The following is a 13182-nucleotide window of genomic DNA, read 5'->3' as shown; positions in this document are numbered from 1 at the left end:
TAAACGCAACTCAAATGTGCACCCGTCTAGCTCTGAGGCTAACGTTAAAGATGTGTCCCGATTAGCTCCACACTAACACTGAACGAACATGTGCATGTGCTGTAGGCATCTGTTTAGATTATTGACACGTTATTAAAAAGTTAGACAGACGGATCATTGCATTCTGCTTCAACCCGATGTCCCCACACCATGCATTTATTTATGCATTTGAGCTGAAACGTTAACGTTAACTTACCTTGCATTGGCTATACAGTTGTGGGTGATGATCACGGAGATGAGCAAGGAGATTTGACGGAGTGCCACCTTTAGCGGAAACTTTTTTCCTGCATGTTCTGCAGACAGGATAACCATCTTCTATCAACTGTCCCAAAATACCAAAATATGCCCATACTTCGGATTTAGTCCTCTTAGAGGGCTGATAAATGTCCTGACTCTGAGTGCTGTCATACAGTACACCTTCGGCCATGATTCCAACTACAAGAAATCCACGTTGTGGGCTGTGCAGTGAGCATCCGCGACAAATTAAGAACTCGGATGAGGCTGTGAAGGATTAAACTCACGGTTTTCATACCGTGTTATTAACCGTGATATTAATGATATTTGAAATGAACGCGGTAATTGTTATCGTCAACACTTTTTATCGTGGTTTACCGTCATACCGTTACATCCCTACCTACTACTGGTCTCCCAGCCTGTGCTGTGAAACCTCTGCAGATGGTCCAGAATGCGGCAGCGCGTCTGGTCTTCAATCAGCCTAAAAAAGTAACTGATGTTAGCCTATAAAGTACTTACTGAAACGGCTCCCATCTACTTGAATGCTCTCGCAAAAGCTTATGTCATGACTCAGTTACTCCGGTCGTCAGAGGATAATCATCTAGCAGCGCCTACACCACGCTCAAGACAATCCAGACTCTTTTCATTTGTCGCTCCACGATTGTGAAATGACAATTGCTTCCCTACCCCCTCGACTGCACTTTCTCTTTCTGTTGTTCCCTCTATACCTGCACTCTATTTCTACACTGTCATCCCTGTCACCTCTGACAGAGCCTGACTACTGGTTTTCTTTCTATGTAGCTTATTGTTAGCTTTGATGTTAGCTGCATTGTTATATCCTCATTTGTAAGTCGCTTTGGATAAATGCATCTTCCAAATGCATAATGCATAAACAGTATAGTTGGGACAGGTCAACCACAGAATAAGACCAATGTAGTATTGCCCGTTAACCGAATACATATGTCTTTGGACTGTAGGACTAAGTTGAGGTACCTAAGGAAACCCAGCATGTATACAGTCCAGTGAAAATGTGCAAAACCCACACAGAAAACCCTCAGCTGACCAGCAGGTTCAAATGCAGAACCTTATTACTGTGAAATAAGAGAGCTAACCATTACCATACTGCACCCAGGACATGTACAAATAAATGAATGAATGACTGAAAAAAACGATCAGACCAAGAATGATTTAAGTAAAGATGTTTTCTTTTTTTATATTTATATGAGAGGAATAGCAAAAAAAAATGCTATCAACACATTGTAGGTTCTGTACTGTCTTAAAGTGTGCCTTGCACATGCATAGTGTGTCTTCTCTGCTTACAATGTAATATCTGTGTTCATTTGTTCCAGGTCTCACTGGTCAGTATGGTGGCGAATGCTTTAGGGGTTGCAGAACTGGGTGCGATCAAGTCTCTGAGAACCCTGCGAGCTCTGAGGCCCCTGAGAGCCTTGTCTCGGTTCGACGGCATGAGGGTAGAGTAACTGAATAGCCTTATACACATATATCCTTTAATATCCTTACCCATTCTGAGAAACAGTGCACTTTCTACCACCGACTTATTGCACTGGCTCAGTATTCAAGCATTCCACAATGCAGTGAAGAACAACATTAAATGGATATTAAGTTTTCCTTTTTCGTAGTGGGATTGTGTGGATAACTTATGAGCTTTTAGTGTCTTACCAGTATTCGAATGCAGCTAGTGCACAAAGAGGTGACCAGGAGGCATCTTAATCAGATGTCCAAACCATCTAAGCAGATTCTATTCGATGTGGAGGGCCTTCAGCAAATTACATATTCTAGATTTTTCCACCGCATCACTTTTGTATCAGTTATTTACGTTGTCACATCATTTTCTTGGCTGTATAACATCCATGTTGCTACGTGTTCCACAGTTCTTGTAACACAGTCAGCGTTACTGTCTGATGGAAAAGATTATGTTTAGATGGTCAATTTAGGCTCTTCTGTTGGTTTGAGCAGTGGTTAGCTTGGCTCACCGGTCATAAATCATTTCTGATTCTCCATACCGAGGACTTGCTTACTGCTGACCACCTCGAAAGTGCTTCACACAACCTCACAGACAAAAAAGTAATCTTCCTTAAACTCTCTGTCTTTGCAAGACACAGAATTTGTTGTAGGTAAAAAACATATTCCTTAATTTACTTTGCCTTCTTTTTCCAGTTATTATTTGTCTTCTGTGTTAGCTCAAACAATTAGATGCAGATTTTTTGATTGATGATTTTGGCTCTCGAGATAATCTATTGCTTAATATAAAGACTTGCGTCTGAGAGAAACAGGGGTTAATGAAGTTGATTATTTCCGGCAGGGAGCAGTAAATTTCCACTGTTTACCAGAATTCCTTTTAAGTCATTGTTCCTGAGTGAGAGATTTACTGTTGACAAAATCATTGTGTATTTACTATTAAGTTATCACTTCTTATTTAGTGAGTGGTATTGACTTTATCCTACTATATATTACTTTTTGGCGAGGGCACTATGTAATGTTCCTCATTTTGTGGATTTGAACATTTTCCCTAATGAGTTAAATAGATTAGCTATGATTAGCAGGTGTTATAGATCTAAATATGTCCTACTTTTGCTCACTTTTTTTTGTTTGTTTTTTGTTTTTCACTTTAGTTTTTGTGGCAAATAAAGGTGCCACACCATGTTCATCGGTAATCTTTAGTGGTGCTGGTAGGTGGATTTGGTGAGCATAAAGCCCTGACAAAGCCAGGGTAGCTCTTTCAATTTCTTCAGTCTTTATGCTAAGCTAAGCTACTGGCTCCAGCTTCCTATTTAATTCATGTGAGAGTGGTTTAAATTTACCCCTCAAACTCATGGCAAGCAAACAAAACTGTAAATTTCCCAAAATGCTGAATTATTCTTTGAGATGGCACCATGTCTCGTGCAAAAAAAATGTAATTATGCTTTTGGCACATATTTTATTGGCATAATATTTTGCTGTGCTGTGCTGTCATGGCCTAAACAGAGGTTGATAACTTATGTAACTGAAGGCGCACGGTTGTCAGCTGTTGAAATCAATGAAGCATGTATCGATTGGTTCCTTTCATATTGTAGTCAAGTTTTACAGCATTGCTATGATTGCCTTTACTCACGTGGTCGCCAGTGAAGTCCTTTATTTACATGCCAATTTTCTCATGTGCGTCAACAGCTCTGCTTAGATTATGTTTGCTGTGTTATCTAACGTGGTTTCTATGTGCTGTGTATAGGTTTCTGTTTACAGTAATCATATTTTATGGCATCCTAGATCCTCTACAAGCTGTTTTGTTTCAGTGTTCATTTAAAGTTAAGTTATCCACTAAAACTACTTTTCACTTAGATCAATCTCTTGCCGCCTCTCCTCCTAGTTTTTTGCATTGTTACTATGAACTTATCAGTGCATTTCAGCTTTGGTGGTCAGTCACAGCTGTAATGAGCTCAAGCTATTGTATGTTGACACTGAAATGTTCCCTCTTATGTGTTCATTTTATTACATTACCAGGGTACAGTTGGGTGCATCAGTTTTAAATAGCATTTTCTCTACGTGCAGTACAGATGTGTTTTGTATGTGTGCTGATGACCAGGTGGTTGTCAATGCCCTACTGGGAGCCATTCCTTCCATCTTCAATGTGCTGCTGGTCTGTCTCATCTTCTGGCTCATCTTCAGCATCATGGGAGTCAACTTATTTGCAGGGAAGTTCTACAGTTGTGTGAACAGAACTACGGATAAGCCTTTCCCTCGAACAGAGGTGAGATTCATGAATGAATGCTTGGCCTTGGAAAATGAGACACATTCAGCACGCTGGAAGAACGTCAAAGTCAACTTTGACAATGTTGGCATGGGGTACCTTGCACTGCTACAAGTGGTAAGTACCCAGAAGAAAACTTGATCATAAAATGTCAGATAATTGCACAATGTGTGCATTTTATAAAATAATTTGCCATGTTTTGCTGTACTTATTTCTATACAGGCTACATTCAAAGGATGGATGGACATCATGTATGCTGCTGTGGACTCTCCAAGCAAGGTAATAGTATATTATTTGTGTAATATACTACTAAGATGTATTTAGATTCTCTACAGAAAAGCAAGGCAATGCATCAATTGTAAAACATAGCAATGATAAATTAATTTACTTTCATTTTTGCTATATTTGTTTCAAAGCACCATGTCACTTTTTTTCTGTCAATTGCTTCCTACTGCTGTAAATTCAGTGAAAAAAACTGCAACTTACATTTACAGCACAGTATTCTTTAAACAGATTCAGTTGTTTGAAATTGACAAATGGATCAAGAAATTACAGCCACAGTGAGCTGGTAGATCAAGCACGGCAGGCAACTGAATGCAGCTTTAAGTCCTCAACAGAAAGGCAATGTGCAGCTTGAAATCAGAACACGATAGCAGTTACTCCCAATCTCCTTTCCTTTTAGCTTTTCTGTAAACAAATACAGCAAAAGCTTTTCTGAGGTCATACTTATGTACCTTTGAGATTTGTGAGTGTTCGTGTAATTCACTCTTGTTGTTACCACTGTTTGCTACATAAACTACAATTGAAGTATATTGGACTCTAACCTTCCATTCACTAATTTCTCTATTTTATGTTTCTATTATAGCAAGAAGAGCAGCCAGAATATGAAGTCCACTTACATATGTACTTATATTTTGTTGTTTTCATCATATTTGGAGCCTTTTTCACCCTGAATCTCTTCATCGGTGTCATTATAGACAATTTCAATCAGCAGAAGAAAAAGATAAGTATCAAATCTTCTTTCTAAACAACTTTTGATATTTGTATTTTTCTGTGATTTAACATGGATCTTGTGCCCTCTTTAATTTGGAGGTCAAGACATCTTCATGACTGAAGACCAGAAGAAATACTACAATGCCATGAAAAAGCTTGGGTCAAAGAAACCACAAAAACCTATTCCTAGGCCAACTGTATGTAACTTTTATCTAGAATACAACTAATTCAATTCAATAATCTGATCTTGTGTTATTAGTATGCAATATGTATTTTTGTCTTATTTGTGTGTGGGTGTGTGTGTGTGTTTGTGCCTTTCAGAACAAGATTCAAGCATACATCTTTGACTTCACCACAAAACAAGCATTTGATATTGTGATTATGGTTCTAATATGGCTGAATATGGTAGCCATGATGGTGGAAACTGCTGACCAGTCAGAAGAAAAAGCTGAAGTTCTCTTGAATATCAATATAGTGTTCATTGCCATCTTTGCTGGAGAATGTTTGCTGAAGATGATCTCTCTTCGCCAGTACTATTTCATAAATGGCTGGAATATATTTGACTTTGTTGTAGTCATCCTGTCAGTCATTGGTATGATATGCTTTGTCATCTGTTTTACACAAACAAACTGAGTTTGTCTGTATAACTGTTTTATTTAGTGTAATATGTTGTCCTTTCTTTCCTTAGGTGTGTTTCTCGCAGATTTGATACAGAAGTACTTTGTCTCCCCAACCCTGTTCAGAGTCATTCGACTGGCTCGGATCGGCCGTGTCCTCCGCCTTATTAAAAGTGCCAAAGGAATCCGCACACTCTTGTTTGCCTTGATGATGTCACTTCCTGCTTTGTTCAACATTGGTCTCTTGCTCTTCTTGGTGATGTTTATCTATGCCATCTTTGGCATGTCAAACTTTGCTTATGTCAAGAAGGAAAAAGGTATCGATGACCTTTTCAATTTTGAGACTTTTGGCAACAGCATGATCTGTTTGTTTCAGATCACCACATCAGGAGGGTGGGATGTCCTCTTAGCTCCAATTCTCAACAAACACAAAGATGATTGCGACCCTTACATGGAGAATCCTGGCAGCTCTGTTAAAGGAAACTGTGGAAACCCTACTGTAGGAATTGCTTTCTTTGTGAGTTACATCATCATCTGCTTTCTCATTGTGGTGAACATGTATATTGCAGTCATCCTGGAAAACTTTGGTGTGGCCACTGAGGAGAGCACTGACCCGTTAAGCGAGGACGACTTTGAAATGTTTTATGAGGTTTGGGAAAGGTTTGATCCTCGTGCAACGCAATTTGTGAATTACAACAAGCTTTCAGACTTCGCAGATGATCTGCAACCACCGTTACGCATTCCCAAACCTAATAAGATGGAACTTATCTCTATGGATCTCCCAATTGTTAGTGGGGACCGCATTCACTGCCTGGATATCCTGTTTGCCTTCACAAAACGTGTTCTTGGTGAGGGTGGTGAGATGGACATTCTTAGGGGGCAAATGGAGGAGCGCTTCATGGCTTCAAATCCCTCCAAATTGTCATATGAGCCCATCACCACCACACTCTGCCGCAAGCAGGAGGATATGTCAGCTGTTGTTATTCAGAGAGCATTTAGACGATACACAACGAGGATTAAGTCCCCTGACACATCCAGTGTTGACATTAAAAAGGATGAAAACGTCACTGACAAAGAAGATCTTGTCACAGACAAACATGAAGGAAATTCTAGTGCTGATAAAACTGAGCTGACACCTTCGATGGCTTCTCAATCTTCATGTAATAGTGTGACAACAAATGAGAAAAACAAATGCGAAAAAGACCGAAGCGAAAAGGAGATTGCAAGCAAAGATGTCAGTGAACAAGATATATAAAACCACGATGGAGGCGCAACAAAGACTTTCATGACACAATGTTTACAATTTTGAAAAACCCCAGTATGGATATCCACTATGCCTCATAGACTGCTTACTTGAGGCTTGTGTCTCAGTGGCTCATTCATGCTTTAATCACACTATTATGGATGATTTCAGGAGCATCAAACCTCTTGGCCGTGTGTGAAGATCAGCAACATTATTTGAAGTGTTTTGAAAGACACATTAGTTTGGCTTTAACTTCAATTGCAGCTAGTTCTGCTATCCAGTGTCTTGAATTATTGTTATATCACAGGCTGTTCATTTACTGGCGTGATTATTTTTCAAGCTGAAAAAGTGTTTTGTTTTATTATTAAAGCATTCATTATTTGGTCAGTCGGTCTATAATTTTTTTAACTCTTCCGGTGGTTCCCTCGGGGGTAATCTTTTTAATGAACGCACTGCTTTAAGGCTGGTCTTGCTCACTGATAGTGCTTGGAATGTTGGACAAAGCCAGGAGGCAATGTCAGAGTTATGGTTGAGTAGAACTGTTGACCCGCATGAATGTTTCTCCATGGTTATGCATGCCAAAGAGTGCTGTTTTCATCATATTCTCTCCCAAGTTTTATGATGCAATGTTTAGTCATGATCTGGCTGCTTTTTGAAAAAAACAAAAAAAACAAAACATCATCTTACCATGCATCTTAGAGCAAATCAAGTACGCTGATTGTGTGTTCTTATCAGTGTCAGAGCAGTAACCAAATATACTTTGCACATTGTTTAATCATAAAACCATATTCACGTGTCATCTCAGCCTCCTGTTATATACCCATGTACCATTGACAATATTATTGATTATTCACAAGTTTTATCATAAAGCTGTTCTAAAAACAAAGACTCCAATGCCTTTTAAAGCTGGAAATTAAAGCATAATTCCAAGTTATTTGCACACTGTATCTGACTTTGTGATCATTTACATCCCTATAAATCAAATCGCTGGCAGTGTGCTTTAGAGGTGGAGATGATCTATAATATTGTCTAGTCATAGGACGGCAGTGTCACCTGAAGTTTTTCCAAAACACACAGCTCCTCCTTTTGCATACCCTGTCTTCATTGTCTGTGTTTTCTGTCTTGGTTGCGTGTCTTCTGTAGTGATTATAAAATCACTTGATATGACCGAATTCTTTTTGATTCCCTATGACTACAAACTAAAATCTAATCTCCGTGTGCTTTTTTTTGTTTGATGAATGTGCAATATTGACAGTACGTTTTTATGAAAAACACAAAGCTTCATGTTAGATTACTCAAGGGATATTTGACTGAAAATGTATGTGCTTTATAAACTTTCTTATTTTCTCAGTCTTCATCATGATGAATATCGTAGATGGATGAAAGATGGCTCGCGTGTTCTGAATGATCACGGGGAAATGGCATCACACATTTGGTGTTCTTTGCTATTTCCTGTCTCTGTTTACATTTTATATTGTTGCCTCCCTGAGCAGCTTCATCTGAGTTCCATCTGTTGTCCTCAGTTATATAAGTATAACTCACATAATGTAATTACATTTTGCATGTCATGAAAATGTTCCAATACTTATGCTACACTTTATGCACAGTGAAAGAATGTTTTTATGACATAGGGTTAAACATTTCCCATTGTTTATATGCATAATACTTGTAGTATATAAACCACTTGCATGCAAGTCATTGTTACAACTCATTTCTCGAAAAAGGTAAACTATTGAAATAAAGATTACATGTAAGTCAAGTACGCCTACAAAATTCATTCTTCATTTGTTTTATCATAAAGATCTGATTGGGGTGTTGGGGTAATAATTTGAACAATATTCTTCTCAAATTAGACTACCTGTTCATCTAAAGTTTGGCTCTGAATGCTTTGTTTACTTCGTCTTTTTTTTAATTCTTCTTTCTTTGTTCTGTACAGGTCGATGTATTGTTTAGTCATGTAAAGTCCTTACATCTAATTAGAATTGAGCTCCTGAAACACTAAGTGTGTATAATATACATGAAGACTGTTCAAATTCTGAGATAATAAGTCTCCCCTCAGTTAAAGTTTCGAAAAAAAAGATACCACTTTCACCTTCTTTTTTCTTAATTTCTTTGAAGTTATTGCTAGATTCCTCCATACCTATCGGATAAGTTCTTTCTTTGTTTTATCCCATACACACTTGCCAAGTAAATATTTCTTTGTGCAGCAAGTCATCTAATCGAAACAATCATACAGCTCATTGGTACATACCCTTCAATGCAACTTGTAATGGCCTCCTGTGAACCACACCTGCAAGCGGCAGAAGGGACGGTTGACTCATAAGCGTTTTCACATCGGAGCAGAAGTCATTTTCAAGTCTTTTGACACTTGAGACCAACATATGTTCCTGCAACAACATTTTACTAAAACACTTTTGTCACCTGGATTTAGACAATAACATCAATTCATTTCAAGTCAGTTTTATAGTGCCAAATCATGGCAAGTCATTCAAGACACTAAAGATACAGACCAGTTCAGGCAAAATATAATCCAATCTAATCCAAATGATTTGGTGACAGTTAGAAGACCATGATGGTTTGAACAAAATACATTCTTTTAACAATGAGACAATCACGTTTATGGATGCTAGTTTGCTGGTTGCCTTGAAACCTTTCTTGCTATATGAGCCATATTAGAAATATATTTAAGTGATTCTTCTTATAGCAAACAAAATAATTCCTCATCTACTTTCACTGAACCTTCCCTGAAAGACTTCCTGTCTGATACTTTGAAAACCTCTGATATACATTATATAGTTGGTAGAGATTCTAGAAAAACATGAAGATCACTGATGACAGCAAGAACAAAGAAGACAAATATATTTATTTTTGCATGAGAGAGTAAAGACGGGTAAGGGTAAGATATTAGGAGCTTGTAGCAATGGGTTAACATGATTGTCAGAGAAATGATTCATAGGCATTAAGCATTAGCTTTTATAACAAAAATTCATAGAAATGCCAAAAGCACAACCAAACCCCAATCATTAGATGTCATTTTGAAACCTGTAAAATGTTGAAGTATTCATCCATTTCATATGCAAAATGTAATAAGCACTCAAACTATTAATGCTTCAGCTACAGTAATCAATGTCTTGAATTTCATGGGATATTGAAAGCTCTTATTTTTTAAGGGACACAATATGTACTATGAGTATTTCTTAAACAAAAACATTTTAGACACTACTGTTATATTATACTCAGAATATTCAGATATTCAGAACTAAAATGTGTTCAAGTTAAGTGTTTATTACTGCTGTGTTATTTATTTCAGCAAACATCTGTGTAAGGAGCTAGAATCTGGTTTCTGAGTATGTTGTGTGGCATCTGCCAGAACTATTAGCATCTAAAGTGGATGGAACATTTTATTAATTATTAACGGCAATCCAAATATTAATTTATTTTCCAGCAATACTTTTGCCTATTGCGGTTGCTGAACCCTTTGGACAGTAAACGGGAGACTGGTAGCAAAGTGCTCATTATTCCTGCCAAACAATGTGATTATCACTTTGCGCCACACCCACTCGAGGTACTTTATGGCTCATATGTTGTTTTACTGAAAGAGCGGTCAGCACAACATTTGAGCTGCAACAGTCTAAGTGTTTGCCAGCATCCACTTACACATTATCACAGAAACAAATCAGCAATTGTTTTGATGTCAGGATTTCTATTCTGTATCAATTTTTGCTTAATGTCATCTACCCTCTGATGTAAGAGATCCAACATTGTATTTCATGAAATGTAACTGAAACCAGCATACTGCTTCACCGATGGCAACAAGTGGGGTTACAGATTGCCTATTTTAATGGTCAATAAATCAAGAATGATTCTGCAGATTCTCCTTGCTTGTTGCCCAGCAACCTGACAGCAAACTCCTTTGTTAGACTGCATTAAGGTGGAAGGTCGGATGTTGGTCTACTGTCCCGATGTCTGGAGTCTTGCATGCTGGGCAGTAATATGTGGACATGTTTATGTGAAAGGATGTCTATTTGGCTTGGATCTGGCCACCGGTATGCATGGAGGGGGGCATTTTAAAAACATTTCAGAGAGAAATTTGAGAATGCTACCCATAACAGCTCTGTAATTTTATTTGCTGTAGATAAATGGGTTGAAAATCCCATTATGTTAGATAGTGCTGAGTTCCCTCTTATACCTTCCCAATGTGCTAATAGACAGACACACAAGCTGTCAGAAACACATGCATGTAGTTTGTTTTTTTAAACCACAACCTCTAAATCACATATTTGCAGACAAAGCAGTGAACTGTTTCTCATTCAAAACAAAGTTTACAGACTTTTAAATTAGAAATACAACAGAGATTTTCCTTTTTCCATTTCTTTTATCATCAGCTGTTTTGATTTCATAGTCACAGCATATATGCAAGAAAACAGAATGATACCTGTTGAATAATTACAAGGGTAAACTAGCACGTCTGAGCACTGAAGTGCAAAGTAATCAGATTTGAAGCAACTTTTTTCATGGCAGCACACGTGGAAAATAGAAATAAAAGAGTTCATTAGCAAGTGATCTGCTTGTATAATTGAGCATTGATCAATAATGGTCTATGCAAACCACAATGGATATAGCCATTAGAATGCTATAGTAATATACCCCAGGGGGTCAGTATTCCATTGTACTGCTCTAATAGGTTTTCAGATGCATCCTTTGAAAGTGCAACAACACATGCAGTATTTATTGCTCTTTGCCAACTACAACACCTCAAATATCTACCATGTAACTACTCTATACTATGTTTATCATTGTAAAATTACATATATTTCATTCAGATAAATTGAATCATCAAAGAAAAAGAGAAAAGTCTACGTTGATAAATTTATATTATTGGTCATGCATATATGTTATTGTAAAGTAACCTCCATGAAGTCCAAACCTCTGCTCAAATTTATATGATACAATACGTAGCTATTTGCCATTGCTGCACATACTGTACACAGAGCTCGATATCAACCTGATTTACTCTTCCATTGATGTGTTCTGTAGAGGGTAATGATTATGTGCCAGGGTTAGCGCTAAATAGTATCTGACAAGGCATGGAAAGGTCTCTATTGGAACAGTTGCACCATGACTCATCACTGTGGACATCATACTTAACAGTCAATTCATGGTGTTGCATAACATTGGGCCACCAGTTATCACTGACTTGATAGAAACATATTTCTACTGCGCATGGTTATGTATATAAACATGTAAAAATGGGTGACAATGTGTGCTAACGTTGCTGATACAAGATGGAAAGTAATAAAGTTTATATAACACAATAACTTGAACACAATAAAGTATCGATGTTATCTTACGCAGTCTAATTGTGCAGCACTGGCAGAGAACAGAGCCCGCCATACGAAAAACAAACCATACAAACCAAACTTATGTGAGTGTAATCGAAGCTAGTGAACCAGCTCACATCATTTCCATATATTCAAAGTAGGTTATACTTACTTTGACCTTTGTCATGGATTTTTAAATACATTCTAGAGTTGTTTAACAAAGTAAATTTCTGAAGATACTGGAGCTATTCGGGTTCAGTTTGATGGTGCTTCCTATTTCAACTTCACTCTATTTCAGAATGAAATATTGCATTTTATCTCATCACATTTACCTGACTGCTGTTGTTACCTTAGTTATAGCAATATCACTTTATAAAATTACCACAACGTAATGAAATGAAATGTTATGAAGCAGTCACTGGAAAACATATCGAATTAGTAAACATCAGCTACATCTCTCATGCATTTGACACTGGAACCCAACAGGGTATGTAATGAATGCTGTTCTCTTTTAACATTTGATGGACTACTGCTTCTACTTGAGTTTCGAGAATGGTATGCTGTGAAAAATGTAATCAAATGTAATGTAGTGATTTGCAAACCTCATAAATGACTATTTTATTCACAACAGAACTTTGAAAACATACGAAATATGGCGTGCGAGATATTTTACCCCGTCATGAAAAAAAGCTCATCTATGACAGCAACATGTCTCAAAAATGTTGGAATCAGGGAAACAAAAGGCTGGAAAAGTAATTAGGAAACTAATTGTAAAAGGGCAGTTAATTATGTGATCTGACAACAGATCAGTAACAAGATTGGATATTAAAGAGCACCATAAAAAGGCAGAATCTCTGAAAAGTAAACATGGACAAAAGTGCAGCATCATGAAAAAAATGTCCACAAAATGCAGAATAATTTCAGAAAAAATGTTCTGAATATTCTATCATCTACAGTACATGATATCATCAAAAGATTCAGAGAATCTGG

At 37.4% G+C, this 13182-nt stretch overlaps 1 protein-coding gene across 1 annotated transcript in view; it reads left to right on the top strand.

The window, feature by feature from the left end:
- The window catches only part of scn1laa (sodium channel, voltage-gated, type I-like, alpha), a 36918-nt gene extending 28310 nt beyond the window's left edge, over positions 1 to 8608 (top strand). Inside the window, exons 21-27 of the mRNA XM_075479720.1 lie at positions 1623 to 1745; positions 3854 to 4135; positions 4241 to 4297; positions 4884 to 5019; positions 5102 to 5208; positions 5333 to 5603; positions 5700 to 8608. Coding sequence (XP_075335835.1) covers positions 1623 to 1745; positions 3854 to 4135; positions 4241 to 4297; positions 4884 to 5019; positions 5102 to 5208; positions 5333 to 5603; positions 5700 to 6883 — 2160 coding nt within the window. The 3' untranslated portion in view covers positions 6884 to 8608. The remainder of the gene's footprint in view (positions 1 to 1622; positions 1746 to 3853; positions 4136 to 4240; positions 4298 to 4883; positions 5020 to 5101; positions 5209 to 5332; positions 5604 to 5699) is intronic.
- Positions 8609 to 13182: the final 4574 nt, after the last annotated feature.

Source organism: Odontesthes bonariensis, chromosome 12 (assembly GCF_027942865.1).
Source record: "Odontesthes bonariensis isolate fOdoBon6 chromosome 12, fOdoBon6.hap1, whole genome shotgun sequence".
Taxonomy (NCBI): domain Eukaryota; kingdom Metazoa; phylum Chordata; class Actinopteri; order Atheriniformes; family Atherinopsidae; genus Odontesthes; species Odontesthes bonariensis.
The sequence above is the reverse complement of the archived record's forward strand: the minus strand, read 5'-3'. Positions and strand labels throughout refer to the sequence as shown.